The sequence below is a fragment of the Symphalangus syndactylus genome, chromosome 5, assembly GCF_028878055.3.
Source record: "Symphalangus syndactylus isolate Jambi chromosome 5, NHGRI_mSymSyn1-v2.1_pri, whole genome shotgun sequence".
NCBI classification, from domain to species: domain Eukaryota; kingdom Metazoa; phylum Chordata; class Mammalia; order Primates; family Hylobatidae; genus Symphalangus; species Symphalangus syndactylus.
The window spans coordinates 71187246-71212505 of NC_072427.2; the positions used below are offsets into that span (position 1 = coordinate 71187246).

At 38.8% G+C, this 25260-nt stretch overlaps 1 protein-coding gene across 6 annotated transcripts in view; it reads right to left on the reverse strand.

Moving 5' to 3' along the window:
• The window catches only part of TMTC1 (transmembrane O-mannosyltransferase targeting cadherins 1), a 282362-nt gene that overhangs the window by 253014 nt on the left and 4088 nt on the right, over positions 1 to 25260 (reverse strand). For all 6 annotated transcript variants that reach the window (XM_055280247.2, XM_055280243.2, XM_055280245.2 and 3 more), the window contains exons 2-4: positions 12978 to 13155; positions 3790 to 3863; positions 814 to 990 (exon numbers count right to left, since the gene is read on the reverse strand). In XM_055280247.2, coding sequence (XP_055136222.1) covers positions 814 to 990; positions 3790 to 3863; positions 12978 to 13155 — 429 coding nt within the window. The remainder of the gene's footprint in view (positions 1 to 813; positions 991 to 3789; positions 3864 to 12977; positions 13156 to 25260) is intronic.

Sequence of the window (25260 nt, forward strand, 5' to 3'; positions counted from 1 at the left end):
AAAGCAGGATTGTTTTTTCAGATAAAATTCTTCATTTGATATGGCAGGGCAATAAATTAGCCACATTTTTTAAAAGTTTAAAAGTAAGGACCTTATAATTACCGAAAAATGAGGTCTGCTTGTAAAATTACCGGTAATTATGGATTTGATGGGGAAGAAATTACAGTATGTGCTTGTACTTTTAATATGTACTTAGTGATTCTTATCATCTATAAGCCACAACATAAAATGAGTGTGCCTTAAATTTTTTAAATTAATTAGGCTACTAAATAAGTTTGTTCATTAATTTGAATATGACATTTATGTACTCCTGTATGGTGTAGACTGGCTCTTTGTGGAATTCCAATGGGTGCCTCCTAAAACTCTTAGCTAACAGCATCATTAGAAGAGCAGGAAAAGGGGCCCTTTGATGGATAACACTCATGCAAACGCAGGGATTTCAAAGCAAGCTGTGAAAAACTGTTACCATTTGCAATCACTATTTTTATGAAGCAAGATTTTCTCAGCAGCATGCAACCAAAACAAACCAGCAATATAAACTTGCAGTTAACATGGATACTTTTCAATTCCAAATTTGGGGCTCACAAAAACTTCATAGTCCTCATTGATTTATACAAAAGTGTGAAGCATTTGAACATATATAATGCACTTATCTTAATGAAATAAGCCTTGTTGATTATGTGACAGTCTAAGGTGAGATGACATTTAATAAAGTGTTACATTTTTTACATGGAAGTTTGGAAACTATTGTTTTAAGTAATTTTTCTCTGCCCATGACACGCCATTTGATATCAAAACTGTAAAATGACTTACGACTTGTCTTGCTTGTTGGAAAGGGAAAAGAGGTCATAGACCAAGCACACTCCAAACACCGTGATGCCTGTCTCTTTCACCAGCATCGCACAGGTCCCCAGAAACAAACTGAGCATCAAGAAGAAGGGAGACACCGTGGAAGGGAAACTTCCCCCAACACAGCCCTGATCCAGACTCCTGAAAAACAAGTTGGAGGTTATTTTAATCTAAGAAATAATGTGGTCTGCTAAGAAATACCACCACTTAAAGATAAGATCTAATGTAAATTCCATTGTATTCTAAGTAATTAAGCAGGTGAGTAGAGATTTCTTAAAGAGCCTTCATCCCAACAATACTGAATTTGGTACTTAAATTGCAGTATACACAGACTATGGTATGTAACAAATGAACACCAAAAAGCCATTTAAAATTCTACCAGAGAGACATACTTAGTCATATGAAAGGATGTTTAAGTGAACACATTCTAAGTGAATAATCGAGTTACTAAACTGTATGCATAAGCTCAGGAGCCAGGTTCCCTGGGTTCCCTGCTAACCACAACCGTCAATTAACAGGGTAATATGGGGCAAGTTACTTTTCTTCTTGGTGCTTCCGTTCCCTTATGTGTGAAAAGAGATTACAGTGTTGTAGGGGGGATTAAACGAATGACTTGTCACACATCAAGTGTATATCACCATCATCATCTTGGTAGTGAAGTGTTCTATATGCTTCCATACATAAAACAAAGTTGCCAGTGGATATATATGCCAAAATATAATAAGCATTTCTCTCTGGGATGAAAATACAACGATTTTAACCTTTTTTTTCTTTTGGCTAAATTCATTTAGCCAACATTTTAAAATTCATTTTCTATGAGCATATCTTAGGTAAAGTTTATTTTTTTCTCAGTTTAATTTCCAACAAGGATTTTCAAAACCTCTCCCATGCTGTTAAGCTTTTGTTTCACCTTGTAAAACAGAGCTGACCCCCTACCAAGAGACACTACTGTTCCCTTCAACAGGTACCACACCTATTGGCTCCTATTCCACTGAAGTAAAGGCCAATATTTCTGTAGTTGAGACATCTTCTCCTTAGCATTCTGTCTTAGAACAATCGCATAAAATTATACGCAGAATTTGCAGTACATAGGCATTTTTTTCTATTGAGTTGGTCTATAGCTCAAATTTCTGAAAGTGAGAATGGCATGCAAAACCAATCTGTAATAACATGGCTCATTATCATACAGATATGGATACACTGCAGGCCTAATCATGCCCCCAAATGTATTAACCACACAGAATAGGCCTAGAGAACAAGTTTAAACTCCAAAGCAATTATTACTTCTATTCTAATGCCAGAGTAAACAAGAAACAATTAATTGTTAAATTTTGGCTTATATTTTCAGATTTCATAACACCACATCATATGATCAAGAATGCAGTAGGAAGTTACAAAGCCAGGAGCAGAAGACTTACATTATGCTAAGAAAATGTTCCACCCTTTAAACAAAACAAAACTTCCTAAGACTTAATTCATTTCATTATTGACACAAGGTCTAAATTGGTTTGTAACAGGTTTCTCAATCCTAGCCCCATTGGCATTTTCTGCCAGATAATTCTTTGTTGTAGGGACTGTCCTGTGCATTGCAGAATGTCTGTTCCGCAACGTCTAGCTTCTACCCACTAGATGCCATGAGCACTACTTCAGTTGTGACAACCAAAAACGTCTGCAGATATTGCCAAATGTCTCCTGCAGGTAGAGGAGGTAGTGGCTAGGACGAGGAGGAAAATCACCCCTAATTAAGAGCCACTGGTTTAGAACAGTGTTCCTCAAACAGTCACTGGGCTTCGTAAGACTATAGGTCAATGAACTGATCCAAAGATCAGGGCCACCAAATGCTTAATCATGCATCTCTCCATGAAACTGGGCAACATGGTTGACTTGCCCCCCTTTTCTAGGTTGTATTAGTCTGTTTTCACACTCCTGATAAAGACATACCTGAGACTGGGCCATTTACAAAAGAAAGAGTTTTATTGAACTCACAGTTCCACATGGCTGGGGAGGCCTCATAATCATGGTGGAAGGCAAGGAGAAGCAAGTCACGTCTTATATGAATGGCAGCAGGCAAAGAGACCTTGTGCAGGGAATCTCCCATTTTTAAAACCATCAGATCTCGTGAGACTTATTCACTATCATGAGAGCAGCACGGGAAAGATCCGCCCCCATGATTCAATTACCTCCCACTAGGTTCCTTCCATGACACGTGGGAATTGTGGGAGTTACAATTCAAGATGAGATTTCGGTGGGGACACAGCCAAACCGTATCACAGGACATGCTCTGAGCTGCCCCCATTCACATTCTCTTTTTAATCCACTCCTTTCTCCATATGGACATGACATGACTCAGATGAGAATCTGATTGGTTTAGGGTAAAGGTGCAATATAATGGGAAATTATTTTAAGGCTTTTCAGTTTCCCAACGCAAAAAGCTTCTGTCTTTTGATGAAACTACAGGTAAATTGGAAAATCACAGTCGAGAAATGCTACTTTATACTCAGCTTTGTCATTTTAAGCTCTGAGTTACTGTGGTGAGGCTAACAAAGAGAAAAAGTATTAGGAACAAAATGAAAAGGAAAAATTAAGCAAATCATAGGCAAATAAAAGAGAACATTGCATCAAATACATTTTGGCTTAGAGCTAAGATTCCAAATTCACTTCTCAGTAAGAAACTAGAAGTAAAAGGAACGATAAAGCAAGTGCTTGTGTTCCCAACACTGGGAAAGCAATCCCTTTAAGGTGCTACAGTGTGGTTCAGAATGGGGTTGGAAGAGAAAACGGCCCAGCACTGGACAAGGAGAGAGTTTCCTATTCCTGGTCCCTGGAAAGCTTGCTAAGCATTTCACAACCAGAAGCCTCTCTCCTCTCAGGCACACGCTCCCAGTCTACACACACGGCACAGTTGCAATCACAGAGAAGGGCAGTCTTAGTCACACATACCTGTTGTAGGAGAGAAAGGCCAATAGAAACAGCAGACACGCTAACACATCCGCTCTGCCAACGATCCCAGCCACCTTGGAAGTTAAAATAATAAAAAATGAAAATCTCAGACAATTACTTTCAGAAAACCATTACACAAATCCATTACAGAAATGTACTTGTTGTTAGATAAATGAAAGATGTAATAAAATAGAAATCTCACTGTTCTTCAAGTTCTGATATATGGCTAAGCACCTCTGATTATCATATATATTTAATAATGAGTTTATGTAAGGAAAAAAGAGGATGGATGGAAGGGGCGAGATTTCCACACTTTAAGCTCTCAGAGCATCAATTCACAGCATCAAAATTTATTCATTTATTAATTTATTCAAAAAAATTTTTGAGCAATACTTGAGAGTCAGACACTGTGTCCTTCTGTGTACCATAATGCTAATGGAGCAGACAATATTTTTAGAGAACTAGAAAAAAGTAAGTTGAGAATCAATACTTTTAACAAGAATAGGGCTGGGCAGGATGGCTCACATCTGTAATCTCAGCACTTTGGAAGGCCAAGGTTGGCAGATCGCTTGAGTTAAGGAGTTCAAGACCAGCCTGGGCAACATGGCAAAACCCCGTGTCTACAAAAATATACAAAAATTAGCCACGCATGGTGGCACATGCCTGTAGTTCCAGCTACTCGGGAGGCTGAGGAAGGAGGACTGCTTGAGTCCTGGAGGTCAAGGCTGCAGTGAGCTGTGATCACGCCACTGCACTCAGCCTGGGTGACAGAGTGGACCCTGTTTCAAAAAATAAAAAAATAAACAGGAAAGGGAATGAGTTTGAACTCATGATTGCTATATGTGAGTATATGTGTGTGCAAGTGTGTGTGTGTGCATGTGTGCATATTTTTCTTAGCTCTATCACTGAAAGGGCCTATAAATATAAAACCTCAGTAGCAAAGGGCCATCTTGGCACTAACCACAAACCATTTCCCCACAAAAGAGAACACCAGCTCCTTGGAAAACTGGCTGACACCAGGGCTGAGGCTGGGGAAATCCGAGAGGAGCTTGGATCATCTCGTGTCAGAAAGTAAGAAAATGCTTATAAAATGACAGTCAAGAGGGCATAGAAGCCAGGAACAATGGGCTCCCACCGAACAAATTTAAAGCAATTTGAATATTAAAATAAATGAGTAAAATAATACATTATAAACCATTGAAAATGAAGTCCATGAGTCCATACTAATAATAAATACAGCTATGCATTGAATAACCACATTCAGGTCAACAACGAGTCACATATATGATGGTGGTCCCACAAGAGTATAATACCATATTTCTCTTGTACCTTTTCTATGTTCGATATGTTTAGATACACAAATACCATTGTGGTACAGTTGCCTATAGTATTCAGTACAGTAGCCTAAGAGCAATAGGCCATAGCATCTAGGTTTGTGTAAGTATACGCTATGATGTTTGCACAATGACAAAATCACCTAACCACTCATTCTCAGAACATGTCCCCATCGTTAAGCAATGCGCAATTGTATATACATAAATGAATGAATGGATACATATAAATGTACATACATACATACATACATACAGCAAGCAAGTGAATGGGAAAGAAAGGAGACCTCTTCCTTCATTAAAAAGCCAGTTGATAAATGTGGAGGGAGAAGTGGAGTTGGAAAATAACCATTTTGCTTCCAGAAGAGTGAAGACTGGAGCAAGCAAGAAACATCAAAAATATCAATGGATGCTAAACCTAGGACATGAAAGTTTTTGAGGTGCAAAGTATCACCAGGACTTCAAAGTGTCTATTTACTAATTATTAGATGAAAAAATTTAAAAGGAACACTATGGAAAAAATGTGTTATATTGCACTATGTCTTAACTGTGGAATCAAATTAAAATCACCATTCCTGAGAAGGAACCATCATAACCCCATTTATGCAGTATTCTAGCAGGGACATATGACCTCAATATAATCATGAGAAAACATCAAACTCAAGATGAGGAACATTCAATAAAAATATAAATAAATATATATTACACTAACAAATTATAAATTTTACATGTAGCAGTATTTTGTAACATTACATTTTATTGCATATTAATTTATTCTAATTTATATTACACCATGATTCATAATTATAATTCATTATAATCTAATCAATTATAATATTGTATAATTATATACTATGTATAATGCATTACACATATATAATATGTATATGTATTTTATATATTTATTACTTATACATTATTCATTCTGCATTTGCATATATACTATATATCATATATTATTTATATATTATGTATTTTTGATATAATATGCTCGATCTATAAATTGTATGTAGTATATGTTATAAATTGTATAACATTCATAAGTATTATATATTTATATTATAGTTATAGAATATATTATAACCATATATTGCAATATAACGTGTTAATAACATTTTTTATTTTACATGTTCTAATATAATTCTAAATTATAATCTATAAATCATATTATAGAAAGACAATGAAGACTGGTAACTGTTTCAAAGTAAAGGAGACTAATGAAAACGAAAGAGAAATGACTAATGCTTTCAGCTTTCAAAAATATACAGCTAAATTATTAAAGTATAAAGGGGTATGAATTGTGCAACCTACTGTCAAATGCTTCAGAAAATAAATAACATTTTTATATATTGAGAGAGAAAGAGAGGAAGGTGATAAAATAAATGTGAGAAAATGTGAAAAATTAGTGAATCTGGATAGAGAGTATACAGTTATTCTCCATATTTTTTAAGTTTGAAATTGTTTCAAAAAAATGCATTACTTCAGAAGAAGACTGAAATGGAAGAGTGGTGGGAAACAGATGACTCTTTACAAATCTTCACACTATTTTGCTACATATCCATGCATTTCTCTTGGTTTTTTTTTTTTTAAATCCAAGAAATATAAGAGTCAAGGGAAAAAATGGGATATAGCTTTTTAAAAATGCTCCAAAGAACAGGTACCATAAGAGCTGAATGATGAGGAACAGCTCAAAAGGGAGATGAACTGGGCTGACATTTCAGGCACAAGAATAGTATCACCCACATCACAGAAGACCCGAGGTCTATGGTGTGTTAAAGAATCAATCAACAATTAATAGTAGGAAATAGTTTTCTGGGAAATATACCTATAAGCATCCTGATGCAATGAGCATGCTTTGCAGTCATGAAGGAGAGGCAGTGAATAAGCATGGAGGTGGCCGGACGCAGTGGCTCACGCCACACCTGTCATCCCAGCACTTTGGGAGACCGAGGTGGACAGATCCCTTGAGCTCAGGAGTTCAAGACCAATCTGGGCAACATGGAGAAACCCTGTCTCTACCAAAAATACAAACGACTAGCCGGGTGTGCACCTGTGGTCCCAGCTACTCGGGAGGCTGAGGTAGGTGGATCGCTTGAGCCCAGGAGGTAGAGGCTGCAGTGAGCCGAGATCACGTCACTGTGCCCCAGCCTGGGCGACAGAGAAAGACCCTGTCTCAAAAACTTAAAAACGAAATAAGCATGGAGGTAAACCATTCAAGGTCTGAATGTAGACTCTGCTCTTGCCATCTGAGATTTGGTTTTGTTATGTTTAAAAGGCGTGTAACACCCACTCCCTCAGGGTGGTTGTAATTCATGACATGATATATACATAAAGGGCCTGCTGGATAAATGCTGGTGCACTTCTTTCTCCCCCTTTTTTCTTTTTTTTCAGAGAAAGGGGGTGGAACTCTTAACACTGAGATAGGTTTTCCTGTGTGGCTTATGGAAATCATCTTTTTTTACTTTAAGGTTTACATGTATGGTATCTTGATTGTGAACTTTATTAGATAATCTAATGTATCTGTTAGTTAAAATCTACATAAAACATAACTCAATTATACACACCCAGATGGACTGACAGCAAGTCACATATTGAGAAAAATTCCAGTCCTACTTACATTAAGAGAAACCTGGACATGGCCAAAGAATACCATTGGCAATACAGAGCTGAAAGCTATTACCTGACATGGCTGCTTGTACCACATGCTGTTCATTGATTCGTTAATCTATAAGGAACTTGAGTACCAAATCAGGAAGACTGCATGACTCAAGAGACGAATGCAGTGACAGTGTGGTGTCACCACAATGTCAAGGTTCAGCTCAGTCTCACAGTCTGTAAAGCCGAAGTGTGTACGGGTCACCTGTAAGCCCAGATCTGCTCAGACTACACTACCACCTCCTTGAGCATTTAGCTCAGCATCACCTGCAAGTCTTCCTGAGGGTTAAACAGAGAGCCCAGCTCTCTAGCAACAGTCTTGAGATAAGCCTAAGCATCTGGACCGAGAAGGGCACTCATCACAGCACAAGTGATGTAGCCAACAGCAAGACTTGCAAGCTGTTACTGGGTGTAGCAAGTTGGAATGAGGCAATCACAAGCTAGGCAAGCTTAACTAATGTGTTAAAGGCATCCTGCAGCCTGGCTTCTTGCATTGCAGCCAGTTTGGAAGAGACAACAGCAGACTGTGCCAGCTGGATGTGCCCAGATATAAAGAATGTAGTGTCCCTTGCAGGAGAAGCTCAAAGAGGGTGTTGAAATATTGGTGTAACATTGATAGGCTCTCTCGCCAGTCCAAACCACTAAGCATGCATTGAACACCTATTCTTTACCCTTGTTGAACTGAGGTATTTGGGGCAAAAGGCTAGATATCTAAAAACGGGTGCTATAATAGTCATTACTGTATGTCTAGACCAGCCATTCATTGTGATTCAATTAGTCAATATTGTCATGTTCAGTAAGTCTTTAATTCCAGTTAACAAACATTTTCCAAGTGCTTCCTCTTAGCTAGATCCTGTGCCAGTTGGAAACATACAATCAGCCTCAAGGAGTTTAACATCTGGTGGGGAGTCAAAAGAGGGTATTAAATAGCACACAAGGAAACTGCATGCATCATAAGAGGAGAAACCATCACCAAGAGAAGACTGAAGAGATTAACTTTTACTGTAGCATCTAGGAAGGCTTCACAGGTCTGGCCATGTAAACTGTGACTTAAACATAGCCAAGGAGGATTTCAGGAAGCTCAAGGCGAGGGGATGCTCAGCCTAGGCCTGGGAAGGAACACAAATGCTTTGCAGGTGGAGGATATGAGAATGGCAGAGCAAGAGAGGTCTGGAGATCTATGGAGTGCTTCCGGAAGGGGAGGCCTAAGGTGATGAAGAGCATGGAGTAAATAAAGAAGTGAGGAGGGGCAATGGGAAGCAAAGATGGAACATTAAACTAGAGCCAGTTGATTTTATGACAATGTAGGCTGAATTGTAGGGGGCTGGAAATTACGAAAGCAATTGGTCAGTTCATGGTTAGTGAAAAATATATGCAAATGGCCAGCATGTATTTTAGCCTCAAACTACAGGTTTCCATTACCAACATGGTGGCTGTAACCTGGAACTGCAGCCTCTCACAAATATTCAAACACTGGAAGGAGAAACATCAGTGAACATAATTGGATAGAATTCAAATAATGTAACAGCAGATCCTCTAGCAAGGTTAACACAATCACATGCAGAAATTTCAAATTAGGAGTTAATTTGCTGTAGAAACTTGTCTTTTGGAATACCACCAATAAGATTTGTATAAAGTATACTATATGGTGTAAGGCTATTGATATTTATTCCATCTGCAAGAATGAGTTCCATTAATGTCATAGCCACTGGGGAGGCTGAGGTGGGAGGATTGCTTGAGCCCAGGATATGGGGGTTGCAGTAAGCTATGATTATGCCATTGCACCCCAGTCTGGGCAATAGGGTGAGACCCAGTCTCAAATAATAGTATTAATAATTTATCTCTATATCTTCTGGAAAGTACATCTCTTTTTCTATTTCTCTGTCCTCCTCCTACTTAGAAACTTGAATTGAAATCCATGACTAAATAATAAGTCCCCCGATTTTACTTTGTCATGTAAATTGTTTTGTAGGCTAAATTTCTCTGCCTCCTTCTTACACTTCCCTCAGAACCTTATGAATGTAAGCATCCTCCCTAACATCCTTCCCTAAATAACCACCCAGCTCTCAGACTCCTCTGTCCCTTTCATTGTGTTACTATGGATTTTTTTCAATTACTACAAAAGCTTGTTGTATCTTTTTTTTAAGGTCATTTTGCTAATAGGATTTTCCTCTTGTCTTAGGAACCAACCTTAACCAGTTCCTGATCATACTGCCAAAGGCTGCCTGTGTTTTATGCACTCTCTCTCTGATACCTCTGAATTGAAACTGTTATTGCCCTACTCATTTGTTCCTTCATGCAGTAATTGTCCCCAATATGCTCTAAGCACAGATTTCCAATTGTACATCAAGAATTATTTGTCAGAAATAAAATACTGTCTATGGTTTTATAGTAAAACATGCCATTGGCCCAGCATCACATATTCTATATGTCTAGTAGTAGTAGTCTTTGATTATTTTTCTTCATATTCTATCCAAAAAGAACATTAAAAACTTAAGTATCTCTCTCTCTTATTTTTTTCAATTCATATCCAAAAATTTTCATCATAATTTTAAATACTTGAAAGGATCTAGCTTCCTATGCATTGCAGATATTGACCTTTCCACATGAGGCCATAAGGTTTCTGTACTAAATCTACCAAATGGAATTTGAACACTATAGCAACTTGAAGCTCATCATCTTCCATTTACCTAAACATGAATAGGCTCTTCTTTAATTGGTAGACACTTCATATCCTTTCTCCTTGAACTCATACTTTCATTGTATTTCCCCCTCATCATTTTTGTAAATTACATAGTTATGCTTAAAAATATTGTACTTATCATCCTTCTCCCTATAATAAAAAAATACACAATTAAATCTATATTTTAAATTTCTTTTAACCATAAGCCTCTAAGTGTTAAAATTTAAATTTTGTATTACTATTCCAATTATTGTTAATTCACAGATATTTTATATATCATAAAGCAGAAAATCATAATTAATAAATATAAAAAATCACCTCTTAATAATCTAAGTGTAGCAGATTTCTTTTCAGTAAGTTCAGCTGTCTGTGGCTGAATCTTACCTTTTGTTAGACTATGACAGCAGGTAGCATTAATACCAACTATTCCTAGCTTTCATCTTCATAGGCTGTTCACATAAGTAAGTGAAAATGGAAGTAGACCTGTTACAGCAATGACTTTATTCTTTGAACTCCAAGTTATTGGCAAATAATCACCTTACATAATTTTTAATGATCTACCAACTGACAATGCAATCAAGTCTTCCTTTAATTTGGTCAAAAGCAAAGAATTTAACCATAGCCATCATTAGAGTTACCTGTCATTACAGTCATTTACTGTCACAATTTCTTTTAAGTACAGCAGAAAAGCTTTACTGAGACTCACCAAAGGACTATTACTTATGCCTCATACTCATCCACTTAAAGGCACCTTGCTCAGTCTAAAATACAAAGAGTTGGGAAAATGACCTTTCACAGTGTCATTTTTTTATAAAGTGATCTTTCTTCATCATCCAATCAAAATATATTTTTGTCAAAACTTTGAGCTTACAGATTTAGAATTTTGTTGGTGGAAAATGCCCACCATATAGCCTAACTGGCAAACCAGTCCTCATCATCAAACCAACTGGTTGAATCAGACTTCTTGTGTCCATTCTAATAAACATACTATTATGCATCCCCATGACAACTATGTCACTTCTGAATTCAGAACAGTAACACAAGCCACCATACCTTACTTCTAAGGTCATGTTACATTCTTCATAGAGATACGTGTTAGACAGGGAGAGCTGTGAAGCCCTCCTTTGGGTTTGTGATGCCTTAATTGGAGGATGCCTTGCTGACACTGATATATCAGACTATTCCTTTGTAAGGTACCTCAGAGTTTTGTACACCTGGGGCATAGTAAGATGCTGGTGTACATGAGGTATTCCTTAACTTTGTTAAAATGAGCAGAGGGCAACTGAGAAACGGAGGAGGGAGAAGGGAACCACCATGACATCTTTGCTGCAGGTGTGTACTCAGGCAGATCAGCTTCAGGGAAGTGTCCAAAGAGATGCAAGCTGAAACTCTGGAAAAGAGTCTTGTAAAACTGTGGTGCCCATGGACCTCTCATCAAGTTTTCATCTACCCCTAGCCAGGCACATCAAACAAACCAGCTGTTTTTACTGAGCTGGGAAACAAAGTAGCTTAAAAATGCCATCTGATTCATGGAATGATTAAATAAATATTTTAAACAGGGCCATAGCTATCAATACTTTTTTTTTTTTTTTTTTTTGAGACAGAGTCTCACTCTGTTGCCCAGGCTGGAGTACAGTGGTGCAATCTTGGCCGACTGCAACCTCCACCTCCTGGGTTCAAGTGATTCTCCTGCCTCAGCCTCCCAAGCAGCTGGAATTACAGGCACCTGCCACCACGCCTGGCTAAGTTTTTTTGTAATTTTAGTAGAGATGGGGTTTCACCATGTTGGCCAGGCTGGTCTTGAACTCCTGACCTCAAGTGATCTATCTGTCTCAGCCTTCCAAAGTGCTGGGATTACAGGCATCAGCCACCACACCCAGCCAATACTTTTTAAATAAATTTTTCATCACCCACACAATAACTACGCTTCCTATTAAGTAACTTGGGAAACAATACATAAGGCTCCTAAGTCTGTCTTTCTAACTTGAAGAATGTCAGTCTAATTTTTTATAGTCCTTCCCCAGCACTTACAGTTCTGCGTAATAAACATTATAAAATAAAGCAGGGTGAGAAAAGGTAAAATATAAATGTGGAGCAGGAACAATGACTCAGCATGCTAAGTGTTCAAATGGCCCTTGCTGCTTAAAACACATTAGGACTTAAATTATCTTCAAATACAAAACTGAACAAACTGTGGCCATTCATTACTACCTGTAATAATAACAGCGGTTATTTAGAAAAGCAATTAAATCCAGCAGGTGCAATAAAACCAATTTCAACACTCAAAAAGAAAAGTTGTCAACCAAAATGGTTTATATATAAAGATAAACACTTTAGTAGAGTGAACTCATGTGCTTTTGAAAAGGAAAAAAGATCAGCTTAGTTTACATGTATAATCTATACACACACATATGTACATATACACACATTTACATGTATGTGTGTGTATACACGTACACACGTATACATACGCACACATATTCATATTCATTATTTCACTGAGATCCAATTACACTTACCGCCTCAGTATGAATGGGATGCACAGCAAAAAGCAATGCCGTTACAAAAGCAAGTCCACGATTCTTGAAGACAGTTTTATCACAGGTGTACATCAGCACAAGAGTCACTAAGCAGTGTAAAATTACATTGACTGCGTGAAAGTAGAAGGGGTTCATACCAGTCAAAAAGATGTTTAGCCTATAAAAAAAAAGAAAAAAGAAAAAAACTGCATTAGCTACAAACTCCACATAAACACAAGGAAAGCAGACGGAATCCATCATTTAAAAAGATAAGCTATTAGATTAATGATTTTTAAGTGATTCCCAACATTGGGTTATTTTTTAGCCTTGGGTATGTATCACACTTTTCCTATTTCAGAATTGTCCCATGTACAGAAATCCATGCATATACAATACAATATTATTTCAGGGAACTTTGGTCTCACTGAGAAGGCAAGCAAACAGGTGCTGAGCCTGTTTTTCCATTACTCCATGGCTAACGCAAATACGCCCCCTTAATATTCTTGTTTTCATTGCTGGCTCTTCCCAAGCAACTGAGTGTTGAAAGGGAAGTCCAAAGGGCCATGGGTCAGAGCCCCATACACCGGAGATGAACAGAAACCATGAAACTACGATTAGTCACAGTTGGGACAAATGAGGCATGAATGAGTTCTCTCACCCATGGTGCCACCAGGAACCAGGTTTCTAGATTATGCACCTGGAAGTATCACCTAATTACCATCCCACAAAGGAAGCTTTAGGGAACCAACATGCTATTACCAGCTGCAGCTGAAATGAAAAGATGAGCAAAAGCATCATGTTCCAGAATGTGTATTAAATGTTTTTAACATAAATTCCCACAGATCTCAGTACCTGATTTCTAAGACTGTGACAAAGCAATTAAAAGAGAATCACAAAGGGAAGGAAAACCAATTGTTCAACATCTTAAAAAAATACTTTCATGAGACAGAAACGCAAAATAGAGAGACTTCTGAAGGTTGCCTTAAATTTAATAACAGGACATAATAGACCCAACTGATTCTGTGGGGTTACAGAAAAAAAACACTTGTACAAGGTATGGTTCTTTCCAGGGAGCACTGACACCCTAAGTGGTACTGCCTACAGTTGTCTGTATTCTAGTCCATTTTACCAAAACAACAATCCCAGGTCTTCAATTCTCAGGCCTTTGATCTGCTTCTCTTATAGAAACAGCTCCTCTTTGCCAAAACAACTAAGAATGAAAAAGTCAGCTTTAGAGATGACATATGCGTATTCTAAATAATTGACGTAATTCATACACAGCTTTAACCTACAGAATTTTAAACATCTCAAGATTTACTTGGACATATGAATGCAAATGTCATAGTTACTAATAAACTCCATTTTCACTCCCACTGAAGTAATCAGAGTCTTAACTAAGCCTAGAAAACTAAACTGTTGTATTGGATCCAACTCCAGGGCTCTGATGCAAGATTTGACTCAGCTGTATGTTGGCAGAATCATGAGTCTGCACACACCCCAGCATCCTCAATACAGGAGCCTGGTGGGAAATTGCCCATCCAGAGGGAAAGAGGAATAGGCAGTGAACTAGAGAACTCAGAGGTCCAACAAAGCGGGGAGACCAGCATGCCATTCCTGTATAGAAACACACACGAGGCAGCAGAGCTGCTTGAAGTCAGAAAGCTTGGGATGGGATAATTGTTAAGGAAGGTCAAGACCAAGTCCAGGTCCTTGGAGAACTTGGATGCAGTTCCCTAAGAGTCCATCCCCCTGAGACTGATTTTACACTGCGCTCCACTTCAGCAGGCTGAGTTCTCCAGACTAAGCCCTTCATTTAAAATTCATTCACACCACTGACAAGCATGAGAGAAAACAGGCAATCTCACATCTGACTGGTAGGTGTCCAAGTTGGAAGGTCTCTTGGTTGGCAACATGTATCGGAGGCTTTAAAAGGTATGCATTTTTGACTGAAAATTCCACTTCCAGGAATTTTCCATAAAAAAGTAACGAGAAAAGTTTGCATAAAATATATATAAACTATATATACGTAAGTATATATACAAATACATATATATGTACATATACATATAAAAGACGTTAGAGTGAATGTACAAGAATGCATCTCACAGTGTAAATGGTAAAAATGGCATTGTGAGAAAGGCAAGACATCTAACAAGCCAAATCCTTGATAAATTTGACTATTCCCATGGATCCTAAAATTTAGATAATAAACTTGGATTACAAATTGAAAGGGGTCGGGCGGAGACCAAACTACACTGGTCACGGTCAAGAGATCTTTATTGGAGGTATCGAGCGGCACAACGCAAGGAGAAGGAAGAGGAGAGAGAGAGAGGGCTGCTGGTGTGCTGGGTTTTATATCCCTTGGGCCTACGTGGATTGGGCTAGGGGCGGGCCCAAGGGAAGGCGGGAGATGCTTCTTTCTGATTGGCCCTCCTTTGGCGGGTTCAGAAAGTGCCCGGTCAAGGAGGGGAGAAAAACCTGGAACCGGCCCCATCTGAAGGTACGGCGCCATTTTAAGGTACCCCATGTTACCTAACACAAATAATAGCACCATTTCTTTAAAAAGAACAAAAGGCTTATTTTTGCAAAGTATTTATTATTCAACCATTCAAAAACTAAAAAGCATCATTAAAGATGGCATTATTACTATGTTACCCATACTCTTATCAGGTATTTAACATATATTCCTTTCTCCTTCCAAAAACAGTATAAAATGGTAGGCATGAACCACCTTTGTGGTTCATATGCATCATATCTGAAAATGTCCAAGCATTATCCACGTTATTTCTTGAACTTAGTCAAAATCTGAAAAAATACTTCTGTGAGACAGACATGCAGAATAGAGAGACTTCTGATGGTTGGCTTAAACTTAATAACAGGCCCTAATGCACCCAACTGCATCTGTGGGGTTATAGAAAAAACACGCTTGCACAAGGTATTGTTCAGGCATCAGAAGCTTAAAAAGGTACATGCCAGAATGCCTGGTGTATGAAGTGAATTCAATTAGATCCCAAAATATAAAATAAAATGCTGAATGAGGAGTCCCCGCAGTAATGACATAATGGTGTGAAAGTCCCTTACCTGGAACCTAACATTGGTGAGTCTAAGCTTTAAGAAATCACCCTGAATCTGGAGTTAGGAGTATTTTTAAAATATCTAAAAAGATGGAGAGTGAATTCTCCAAATTACAGACAAGTGAGCTTGAGACAAAATGCTAATGAAAGCTTCTAGCATATTCTACATGTGATCACAGAGAAAAGAAGCTCTGATTCTGGGAGATAATATGGGTTCACAAAAAGGGGGCTCACTGATTAACCTCATAACTTAATAGAAAAGGGGATGTGATGGATGCATCACATCTTTATTTTAACAAAGGCATTTATCAAAATCTCTCAAAATCTCCCTGCAAACAAGATAGCCTAAGATAGATTTGTAGCAAACACCAAGAGTAGTGAATAATAAATCAATGTCTCCTTGGACTGAGATCTCCAGTGTATGTCACAGGGTTCTGATATTACCTCTGTTCTGTCCAATATTTTTATCAAAGGTTTAATGAAATTATACAGTGCATACTTATCAAGATACAAAATGCCTTTATCTAGAAAGGAGAGTTAATGTACCAGAAGAACTAACTGACATTCACAAAGAGTTTAAATGGCTGAAATTGTTAGCTAATTCTAACAGTATTAGTGGTAAGAGTGAAGGCTCACATGGGGATATAAAAGACAACAAAATACTTGCAATCTAGATTAAAACTGTACACAGGTTATTGCCCTGGGGCTTTTATTTGCCTTCAACACAGAGTTAATGTGTGTTGGTTATCAAAGCAGACCAAACCAGACAGACAGGGAACTGCACAAGTCAATCAATTTTTCATTTCAATTTACACAATCAGGTATTTATTAAGCACATACTACATGTCAGATATGATTCAGGGCCCAGAGATACAAAGAGAAGTAAGACGTGGCATCTGTTCCCAAAGAGTTAATAGCATAGTAGGAGCAGGCAAGGTAATTAAACAGCTAATTAAATGTTAAGGAATTCTCGCAGTGGGACAACTTACCAGGTGCAGAGATGGGGAAGAGGGAGGTATTCTACCTGAGGATGGGAGAGGCAAGATAGGTGGTATCCATTGTGGGGCAGCAGACAGAGGGCTTTTTAAACACAGAGCACCTTCACAGGAGAACTTCAGGATGCTAAGGGGGGAGGGAAGACCCTCAGAAATGATGCCTCTTGAATGTAGCTTTGAGGAAATGGAAGATGCTCAGCCTAGAGAAAGATGACAGAAATAATGCCAAGTTCTCCAGGGGAAAAGATCTTTGCCATATTTATGGCTACATCCACAGTGTCTAGCACAATGCCTCATTTATGATTATCACACAATAAGCATTCAGATGAATGAATAAACATGAATGAATGAATGAAAAGCAATACTAAAGGAATGCACTTATTCTAAGTAGCTCCCTAAGGGGAAACTACAATCCAATAACGATGTTGCAAACTGTCTTCCCAAAGGCCAGGTTTAGCCTGCAGGTTGTTCTGTTTTACTTTCATACCTCTTTTTTATTTACCAGAGTTTTAAAAACAGGTGGCTTCATATAAAAATTTCCAGCTTCTCTTGAAATATTAGAAGACCTGACAACTCTGGGCCTACATGGCTGCATGGAAATATCTGTTTACCCATCTCGAGAGGACAAAGGCTCACAATCTGTCATAGTCTCTACCAATTCCTATCATATTCCTAACCTGAAGGCATTCATTTATCATTATACGCACAATTATTTTTGTACGGTAAAGAGGAAAGTGAAATATTTCTTGAGCCTACATGACTATCACACATGGGCAATAAGACAGCCAAAATGACTGCTTGAAGAAAAATGGGAGAAAGCATATTTCTGGAAGAGAAGAATATTCCCATGTGCCTAAAATGCAAAGTATTACAACATAACCTCACATCCAGCTCACTTCACTCACTCTAAGATCAGCCTGACCCTTTTAGCATTTGAATTTTCAACTTTTAATATGCAAAGTACTGAGAGGCAGGCTTCAGCTCAAAGTAGGAAGTAACACTGAAGCTAGTACACATTTAAAGATTTAAAATTGTATCAGGTGCTTGGATAACCAGAAATATCCACAAAGAAGTATAATGACAACCCACATGAAATACCATCTAAAAAGAACATCTCAGGTTCTATATCACCCTGAATGTACCCCTTTGAAAGCATTTAACCAATTTTTTTAAAAACTCATTAACTATATTCCTCAAACTTTTTCATACACTATAGGAAACAATTTCTTTTTGTCATTGTATCCATCTCACTCAGCACACAATAGATTCTAAATGAAAATTTACTGAACTTATATTAACTTGCAGTTGGAAAAGATCATCTTTCCCTTTGACTTCAAGAATCTCTCATTTTATTTGGTATAGCCTTCATTCTTCATTTAAAACTAGGCCAAGCAGTAGGAAATAAAATAATATTTTCTGAAATAATCTTAATAGCCATCTCTCACTATCTGAAAACCTTCCAGATACGGAAATCTGGCAAATATGGCAAATTGGCAAATATGAACGCAAATCGCCCCTTCTCCATCTGAACTCCCTCTGCCTTCCTGTAAAAGTTCCCAGAAATGTAGGGCCATGAGTTCTCAGATAAGCTGGTTTGCAGCACTGCCATATCCCTTCCCAGGAAAGGGCATGGGGGTCACAAAATCTGGCACCAAAGGGGGTTGTGGGGTGGAGAGAAAGGGAGAAGAAAGAGTTGTTGGCTGCCCTCTGCCTCCTCACTCCCACAGCCTAGAGCTTAAGATAAACCCCATCACTGTCTTTTAAGTTTCTTCTTTGACAATAGCTCTGATTTAGGGAAAACAAAACAAAACAAAACAGTAACAGTCTGTATTTGTGAAATAGAGACACATAGTAGGGGATACACTAGAGTCCTTCCCCAAAAGGACCCCAACATGTCAATCAAATGGCTCTACCTCAAGGAACTGGCATAGGTCTGCAAACTGGGTGAGATGTCACGACTCTCCATGTGGTGACCCAAGCCTGATTCCTGGCCCTGAAGCTGAAGTTTTCCTGGAATAAATTTTAGCAAAATTTTAGAGGGCTGCCCATCTACTTCACTCCTAGGGACAATATGATTAATTAGCCACCACCAATGATTGCTGCGGGTCAAAACATTCTGATTATCACTGTGTCCCAGAGGCCCATCATGATCAAGGCATTCACCTTGTCTTTGGCAGCTAAGCTCTGCCACTCGGTCTTTGGTATTCCAGGATCCCATCACCCCATGAAGTCAGAAAGTCCACCTCAATGGCAGCATCTCCTACATCACACCTGGCCAACAGAAGAGATCCACCAAAGAGCTTCTCGAAGTTGCAGGTGCTTCTTCACCAACATAATTCTCAATGCCTCAAGAAAGGGAAAGTCATCTGGTCCTCTCTGGGAATACAATGGAGGCATGAGAGTGTGTGTGTGTGTGTGTGTGTGCAGGTAGCATGTGATAAACACATGCCAGCACTCATATCTCAGTGAGCCTTTGTGTTCCTTTCTCTACATTATGCCAGGGAGATTTTGGCATCTCAACCTCATTAAACATGGGCCCCCATGAGTCCTAGTGGTTCTCAAGTGTCTTAATCATCTGGTATGGTAGCTACAATTGTTGATTCTCTGATCACATCCCAAGATATTCCAAGGCAGTAGATGTAAATTAGGGCCCAGCGATCTGCCCCCAAGCAACCCAAGTGATTCAAAGTCAGGTGATACTCAGAACAATGAGAGACAGGTTTCAAAGCTTAAGGGAAGGCTGCTAGGATTGCCCAGCTTTCCAGAAAAGCCCAGATTTCTCAGCAGTAACACAAAGAAGAGAGTACATTCTTTTCCAAAGAAATACAAACCAGGGAAAATAAAAAATTAAAAGTACCCCTTTATTATCTGTTTCTGGTGTCTCCAGTGTTGGGTTCTCCAACACTTTCAGCATGGGTTTCCACAGCCCAGTGCTAAGCACCCAGCACATTCTCCTGTCTGCCTCTATTACTGTTCATCTTTCTTTTTCCCAACCTCTTGCCATCATTACAGATCTCAAACGCTTATAAGAGGTTTCCATAGTCTTCTTAGATCATTCAACCAATAAATAACAACATCTGGTTCTTCTCATTTTTCCTCTGAGGCAAATCCCTTTGGCCCTCAATCATTTTGGTTGCTCTTCTTCTGCATTCCCTTCAGTACCAGGAATAAATCAGCAAATCATCATTGCTTAACGTATCTGAAGTACAAAATGATGTAGTTCCCAGGCACCAATGCAAACAACAGTCCAGAGGGGAGATTGACACTCTGCAGCCAAAGGAAAATTCATGGCTTTGATTTGAGTTCAATGCATCACATCCTTATCTGGCTATGAGGAGGCTGCCCCACAGGAAAGCTGCCCCATGGGAAGGGAGGTTATTGTCACTGTTACATTAGTACTAGAGTAACAGTACAGCTATTAGAGTAATAACTGTACCAAAGAAAGGGTAAGAAAACTGAAGGCATGAAGATCAGTAAATATATCTGTAAGGCAGCAAGTCCCGGAAGAAAATCCTCAAAAAGAGAGCCAGCGAATAATAAAAATTAGGACAGACCAAGGCCAAATATTTTAGTTTTAACTGAGCCGTCAATTTTTAGCATTTTTTTTTAAATGTGTGTTTGGTGTTTGGTGGAGTGCCTGGGTGTAATGCAGTTCTGACATCAACTTCCCAGAATTAACACAGACTCCCAGTTGAGGGCAAAGTCATCCACAAAACTCCTCACACTTCAGACATCAGCCACAAGTTCCTCAGGCCACTGGTACTTCTGACCAACTGGCTACATAATCAGGGCCTCCCACAACTCCCTCAGGTTCAATCATTCATTAGAACAACTCAGAGAAATCGAGTAACCCCTATACTTATGGTTATAGTTTTCTTATAAAGGATACAAGTCAGGACTAGTCAAAGGAAAAAACCTATGGGACAAGGTCCAGGAGGGTCCTGAGCATAAATGTTCTGTTTCTTCAGGATGCTTCACCCTCCCAGCACATCAAGGTATCATTATCTACCAGGAAGTTCGAGCAAACTTCAGTGTCCAGAGTTTTTATTGGGGGTCCCAGTATGTAGGCATGATTGACTGAAATCACTGACCACATAACAATTCAATTTTCAGTCCCTCTTCCCTCCTAGGAGGTTGAAATATAGGAGTGATATCACATGCCTCACAGCCCCAACCCTCTAATCATATAATTGGTCTTTACACCACAGCCAGCCCTCATCCTATAACCATCTAGGGGCCCACCATGAGTCAACTCCTCCTTAGCATAAACTTAGGTGTGATCCCAGGAGTCCATCATGAATAATAAAGAAACTCCTCTCACTTGGGAAATTCCAAGGGATCAGAAGTTTCCTCCCAAGAATACAGCACGAAGACCAGAAAAAAATCACTGTCATGTTAGTTTCTCTGATAGCATATATTCAGGTCCTTGTACTCCACTTGATCCAACAAGGCCATTCCTTATAGAAAGCATAGGCATGGATGAATCTTAGGACCCTGAGATCAGAGTGTAGTGAGAACCCCCTATAATTCTGGGTTTTGAAGGTACAGCTACTGTTTCTCACCTTGAACTTTGCAGCAAGCATCCACCAACCTGCCACCTAAGAAGAGTAAGATCCAAAAGTGCTACAGATCTTCATTCTCTACATAGAGTTACAGTCCCAGCAAGTTACAATAGAAATTCAAAGTCATCCCTTTCAGAATCTCTCAGTAAACAGAACCCACTGGTATCCTCTGTATATATATATCTGAGGAAATTCCTAGTCTGCCTCCACTTTTCTCTTTGAGAAAGAAAGAACAAAGGTAAATTAGTGAAAAAGTAAATGAAGCAGACTTTTTCTCTACATTATAGTCATATTTACCTGAAAAATTTGAGCATTCACAAAAAGGATTTATTCATTCTTTAAAAAATTAATTTATTTTTAATTGACAAATAATATTCCTTCTTTCGATGATAATTCTTGAGTCCCTACTTTGCAAGCCAGGCTTAGTTCTAGGTGCTAGAGATAAACCTCATGGAGTTCGCACTGTAGTGAGGGGAGGTAAAAATCAACAAAGCAGGATAAGGAAATAAGGGTAAAACACAGAGGAGTGTTTGGTACTTTAGATCACCTGGCCACCAGGGAAGGCCTCTGGGATGAAGTGACATTTAGGCAGAAACCAAAGGTGGTGAGCACATAAGCCCTGCACAGATCTGGGGAAAAGCATTCCGAAAGAACCACCAATACATGCAAGGCCTTTGATAGCAGTGGGTTTGGCCTGTGCAAAGAACAAGGGCTCTGGAATGCTGGTGCAGAGAATAAGATGGAGATTGGTAAACTAGGGATCAGAGAGGTAGCCAGGGGTCAGATCAAATAGGACTTCATAGAACAGAAACTGTATCTTATTATTTGGGAATGAAACACTGCCATTGTGTGGGCATGATCAGGCATTCCTTACCCCTCTCTCTCTCTCTTTTTTTTTTTTTTTTTTTTTTTTTAACGGAGTCTTGCTCTGTTGCCAGGCTGGAGTGTGGTGGTGCAAACTCAGCTCACTGAAACCTCTGCCTCCCAGGTTCAAGCAATTTTCCTGCCTCAGCCTCCTGAGCAGCTGGGACTACAGGTGCACGCCACCATGCCCAGTTAATTTTTGTATTTTTAGTAGAGATGGGGTTTCACCATGTTGGCCAGGATGGGTTTGATCTCTTGACCTAGTGATCTGCCCACCTCAGTCTCCCAAAGTGCTAGAATTACAGGCATGAGCCACCGTGCCCGACCTCCTTACCCCTCTAAGTGAGATGATGACATACTCAAAGTTAGGAAAAATAGGAATGTAGCTCCAAAGAAAGACAGAAAAGACATTGGTTGGTAATAATAGACTGCTTTGGAAGGTGACTTCCAAGCCTTCATTCAGGAACTCACCTATAAAATCCCTCATGAGTCCAAAAATATATTCCTCTCACTTTCCATCCCTCCTACACTACTAGACTGTAGTCTAAAGTATATCCTACTAGATTATAATCACAACCTCCACCTCTTGGAGCTTCCAAGATAACCTTAGGGTGGCATACAATTTTCAAAGGCAATTTTTCATTTTTCTTTATAAAATTTTTCTCACCTCCAATCATATTTTCCCCTGGTTATTTCTGTCACTGAACATCCCAGACAAATCTAGTCAAACATCCTAGAGAATCTTCACTTGTCTCCTATGATAGACTTATAAAACAAACTTATCAGCCTTGTGGCAACAGGCTGTGTCAAAATGAAATCCCACAGAAGTCAAATCAGAAGGAATAGAACCAAAAGAAACATATCACCATTTCTTTAAGGTTGTGGGCATGGAGGTTAGTTAGTGCTTATTTTCATGGTTGGCATACTATTTGTAACTAAAAGATGCAAACTGCTGCAAAAAACTTTCAAGATCAAACATTAAAATGCTGCAAATTCCTACAGCTGCACATATTAAGATAGTCTATTTTTTAGCTCTGACATTTTAAACCACCCACTTTCACTCTTATGGTTTATATTACCATCAGAAGCTCTTAATAAAATAAAACATTATAGGAAATATAATCTAATAGGCTAAACACACAGAGAATCAAGAGTTTCAAGTCCTTCAATTTGCTTAGTTTCCCCATCTGTAACATTAAAAAATCATTGGTTCTTGCTTGTTGAAGCAGACTTCCACCTGCTTACTGAATGGAATGGCACTGTAAACAATTCAGTAGCATCTTCTTCCCAAGAGAAGGCGGGGGTGGGGGGGATAAAATTAAAAAGCTAAGTTTATTTTAAACCATTCTGGACCATTTTTCAAGAGAGGTGTTATGGACATCATAGAGTCTGGTTCTGTGTCAATTCACCGTCTACAGAGTAGCTTAATGCATTTCTCTTGATTTCAGGCTTACGAACAGGTCATGGCCAGGGAAGGAAAAAGAAGCAAAAAAAAAAAAAAAGTTACTGCTGCAGAGTCACAGATGTTTTGATTCTGTACCACTATGGTCCAAAAATATTCCCACATGCCCTTGGGCATGATCTTATGAAAAGACTGAATCTGAGATTTGATTGGAAACAGAAATTCATTATAATTCTAAATTCACTTCAAGGAACACAAAGAGATGGTCATTTGTATCAGTTAGGATTTGACTAGAAAAGCGGAGCCACCAGGAGTGATTCAGAAGAAGGGATGTGCTATGGGGATCTGACCTTTTACAACGGCTGGGGCTGGTTAAATAGCCTATATAAGTGTGATGCTTCTGTGTCTATTATCCAAGTTGAAAGCCAGCAGGGCAGCAGGGCCACTCTGGAAGAGAGGGTTAACGGACTTGAAGTAGGGGGAAGCAAAGGCAAATTGGAACCCACAAGGATGAGCTAAAATACATGTCTGTTTCCCACTGCCTTTAAGGCTCCAACTTTAACAATGCAAGAGGCTTGCAAAAAGACTGGCACTCTTCCCTGCAGAGCTGCATACACACCTGCACCATGATTCCAAGTAGCTGAAAGACGAGCTGTGGAGAGCACTGGAGGAGCTGTGCTGCTGCAAACCAACAGCATGTTCACCAATATTTCTGTGACAAACTGCACGAGGCCTGGCAGCAACAAAACGTATGCCAACCTTCTGAATGGGATCTCAGCCACTTCACTTTCACCTTCCAAATCTTGCAGAAATTTTTCTTATGGTCAACCCTAACCCAGATCATCTTGCAAAGGCAATTCTAAGAAACACAGTCCCAACTTAGCTAAAGTGATATAGTGCAAAGCCACCACATCTCGGTAAGCTGCTTTCATAATCCATTGTCCCATCCCCTCAAAATTGGTAGAAGTAGATGGTCTGTAACCCACTTCCTCATTTCAAATTTTAGCTCATTTCTTATTTGAAAAAATATATAATTAGTATCTTTACTACCTAAGCAAGCACTTTGATTATTTATTAGTACACAAGCAACCACCTTTATAGCAAAAAGTATTATGCATCTATAAATTACATTTATTCTTAAGGAAATTTCTAGCTCTCAGTATGCGTGAGATACAGTCAATGAATCAAAAATCAACTTACGTTTTAATAAAAAATACGTTTGGAGTTTTGCACCGGGAAAGGTCCTGTGAGGAGGACAAAAAGACAAGCTACAGAGTGGGAGAAAATATTTACCAATCACATACTTGACAAAGTACATGTATCTAGAATATATAAAGAACTTCAATACTCAACATTTAAAAAAACACTTAAAAATGGACAAAAGAC